The sequence below is a fragment of the Piliocolobus tephrosceles genome, chromosome 13 (assembly GCF_002776525.5).
Source record: "Piliocolobus tephrosceles isolate RC106 chromosome 13, ASM277652v3, whole genome shotgun sequence".
Classification (NCBI taxonomy): domain Eukaryota; kingdom Metazoa; phylum Chordata; class Mammalia; order Primates; family Cercopithecidae; genus Piliocolobus; species Piliocolobus tephrosceles.
In genome coordinates this window covers 107692658-107696115 of record NC_045446.1, presented here as the reverse complement: position 1 = coordinate 107696115, position 3458 = coordinate 107692658, and the positions used below count along the sequence as shown (strand labels likewise).

The 3458-nt window shown below is 53.6% G+C and overlaps 1 protein-coding gene across 1 annotated transcript in view; it reads left to right on the top strand.

Annotated features, from left to right (window-relative positions):
• Positions 1 to 2745, top strand: part of SMIM35 (small integral membrane protein 35) — a 110085-nt gene extending 107340 nt beyond the window's left edge. Inside the window, exon 5 of the mRNA XM_026451595.1 lies at positions 513 to 2745. Within this exon, the coding sequence (XP_026307380.1) occupies positions 513 to 612 (100 nt within the window). The 3' untranslated portion in view covers positions 613 to 2745. The remainder of the gene's footprint in view (positions 1 to 512) is intronic.
• The last annotated feature ends 713 nt before the right edge of the window (positions 2746 to 3458 follow it).

Sequence of the window (3458 nt, the reverse complement as noted above, 5' to 3'; positions counted from 1 at the left end):
ATCCATCCATCCATCCATCCATCCATCCATCCATCCATCCATCCATCCATCCATCCATCTTTCCCCCAAGCAGGCAGAGCCTTCCTTCCTTCCTTTTCATTTATTCAGAAAGATTCTATCATAACCACCACTACTGCGGTATTAGTTTCAAGGAGTACAAAGATGACTGGGCATAGTCTCTGTCTTCAGGCATTTCATGTCTCTGCTGGAGACAGGTCTGATTACAGATAATGTAATCTCAGGCACAAGATGGTATCAAAAAGAGGAGCATATGAGAAAATCAGTGATTCAGGGAGTGCGAGCCAGAAGTCCTCTTGGCATTGATCATCTCATCTACTTGCCACAGACAGGGCTGTACCTCCTTTGGCCCTGAGAGATGATTACGGTAATTGGCCCACTTGCTTTTCTGGAAGACGAGTCAGTGAGTTGGTGCCCTGGAGTCAAGGGAGATGGGGTCCCAGGGAGAGGCTAGGTTATCAGCTCCAGTAGCCTGATTGGATCATCTTTTTCAGGAACCTGAAGGATCTAGAGATGGGTCCGCCCTTCACCATCAGTGGTCACATCAGCAGCTCAGATGGTGGCTACATGAAGTTCTCCAACAGGCTAGTCTGATGCAGAGGCAGCAGCTTGTAGAGCCCTGGGGAGAGGAGTTGGAGTTGGGAGAGCTGCCGAGTGAGCCTGATGTCCAAGTAAGGTCTTAAGACCGTCCAGGCACCCAAGCCTCGCACCAAGGACCATTTGGAACCCAAAGAGATTATCTGGTTCATCCCCTGTCTTCTGGTGCTGATCTCAGGCTTGGGGGCATGTTTTCCCCTACCCGCTTCTGGCACTAGGCCTGCCCTGTTTTCTCCTGTCCACCCAATCCATGCCTAGCCTTTCCTTCCTGGGAAGGTTCTGTTTGTATTCAAGGTGGAAGCTTCTAGAGCAGAGCTTTTTATCTCAGCTTTCGCTCTGAGATGAAATTTCCAGATGGCCAATATCTCCAAGAAGCATCACTTCGGTTCTGAGCTTTCCACACCCAGGAGCCTCCCCTGCTTCACGGCCCACCAACCCTTTGGCCACACCTTCCCTTGACTGCCTTCAAGTCAATCCCTTCCCTGCATCTCAGTTACTTTGTCCCATCCAAACCATTTCTCCCTCCGGCAGTTCTTGCCCCTCCCAGGCTCCCCTGGACTGCCCTCATCCCCTTGGATCTTCAAGGCCTGGCCTAGCCCCTCATTGTGGAGAATGAGGGGGTCTCCTCTGGATATGCCATCAGCCTGTGGCATGGGAGTCCTGGGGAATCAGGCCATAGTCTGGCGGGGCAGCAGCAGCTTTCTCACAGAACTAAAAGAGGCCGCCATTCTTCAGGAGGGAGCTGGATCCCGGGAAGCCCCTGAGCCTGTAGGAGGGGTCAGAGATGTCCTGGAGAACAAGCCCTGCCCAGTGCAGTCCAGTGTGGGCGAGGCCTCCAGACACCAGTGGAGAGCTTCTTTATAGGGTATCTCCAGTCACTTCCCCTTGTATGGTTGACCAGGGGCTGGAAAGTCAGTCATAGCTTCAAATAGGCAAAGTTATACAGAGGTGATTCCAGACATGGCTTTAACATTCCCACCTGAGGCCAATTTCCCTGAAGCCTGAGCTGGGCCTCGACTCTGCCCTGCCCCGCCCCACTCTGTACGTGGTTCCAGCACTTTCAACCCTCCCCTTGCCCCGTCCCCCATCTGGGCCTGTCCTCTTACTGCTGAAGGCCTTAGTGTGTCCCAAACATGGCCAACTCCCAATTTTGATGTGCAGTGCTGAGCGCAGTCTAGAAACATGCTCTTGTTGCCTAGGCTCCTGCGATGGAGTGGGTACGGGGGAGTGGGTGAGTGCCACCTTACAGTGTTCTGCATTTCTTGTGCAAAGCCTGCCCTGTGGCAAAAGGGGGCCGGAAATGGTGGGAGTGTGAAGAGGAACCCAGGAGAGGCTGAACAAACCAGATAATGCAGCAGGGAAACCAGGAATCCACTGTAGTTTAGTGGACAGTGGGGCAGTTCCCCTCGTGAGTCATCACTCCTTTTTCCGGTCTGTGCCCTGCTGGACTGGAGGCGGAGTGTGCACGGGACGTCAGCTCAGAAGGTGCTTAGTGAAGACTTGTTCAAACCAGAGAGGCAGTGTCCTCAGGGCTCCTGTGATTGGAGTAGGGCAAGAGAAGGGGGCCTGTCACTGCTGAAACCTGCAGTTAGAACAGCCATCCACCAGCCCCTCTGCTAGCAGCCCAGCAACAGACGCAGGAGCCCAGTACAGCAAGGGGGAGAAGGATTTCTCTTCCTGTGCTCCCTTTCCTGAAGCCTCATTTCTCTTTTTGGGTTGTAGCAGACTGTAGAGGAAGGAAGGTGAGGAGCCTTACCAGCCCTTACCCCATTTTCTGCCAGGGTCTGGGGGCCATCCTCCCAGCACAGCCAGGCTTTGTCTTAACTACCAAGTCTCTGGATTTGGAGGTCTTCAACTGAGTCTTCTGCCCCTGAGTAAGTGGGAGTGAGGAAGACCCCTTAATGGTTCTGGGACCCCTCCCTTCCTTGTAGGCCTCTTGGAATAGCAGGGAGGGGAGATCGGTTGTCTTCAGCTTCCTTCCTTGGATTTCACTTCTGAGGACTGGGGCCTGTTTCCTAACCCTTGAGGTTCAGGCCCTAGTAATCATTCCTTCCTTCCTTCCTTCCTTCCTCCCTTCCTTCCTTCCTTCCTCCCTCTTTCTTTCCTCTCTCTCTTTTTCTTTCTTTCTCTTTCTTTCTTTCTTTCTCCTTCCTTCCTTCCTTCCTTCCTTCCTTCCTTCCTTCCTTCCTTCCCTTCCTTCCTTCCTTCTTTCCTTCTTTCTTTCCTTCTCTCTCTCTCTCTTTCTTTCTTTCTTTCTGATGGAGTCTCGCCCTGTTGCCCAGGCTGGAGTGCAGTGGCGGGATCTTGGCTCACTGCAACCTCCTTCTCCCAGGTTCAAGGGATCCTCCTGCCTTAGCCTCCCAAGTAGCTGAGATTACAGGTACATGCCATCATGCCCAACTAACTTTTATATTTTTAATAGAGATGGGGTTTCACCATGTGGTCAGGCTGGTCCCGAACTCCTAACCTCAAGTGATCCACCTGCCTCGGCCTCCCAAAGTGCTGGGATTACAGGTGTGAGCCGCTGCACCTGGCCCGGCCCCAATAAAACTCTTTACCCGCACCCTGCCTAGCAGGGATCCTGGGTCTGCAGTCCATGCCTGGCCTACGCCCCTGAAAGTGCTCAGAACTCAGTAGCCTTGGGGAAACTTGAAAGGGAGGATGGGACCCAGGAGCCAGGTGGCCCTGGCCTCAGGTCTGTGGCTTCAGGTGAGGAGATGGGGACAGCTGCCCGGGGCTGGGAGCATGGAGGGTATTTCCCATCCTCAGGAGCAGAACTGATACTGGGCGACTTCCTCTTTTAGGGCCTTCTGACGCACCCTCTGTCCCCTCAGCCTCCCCCT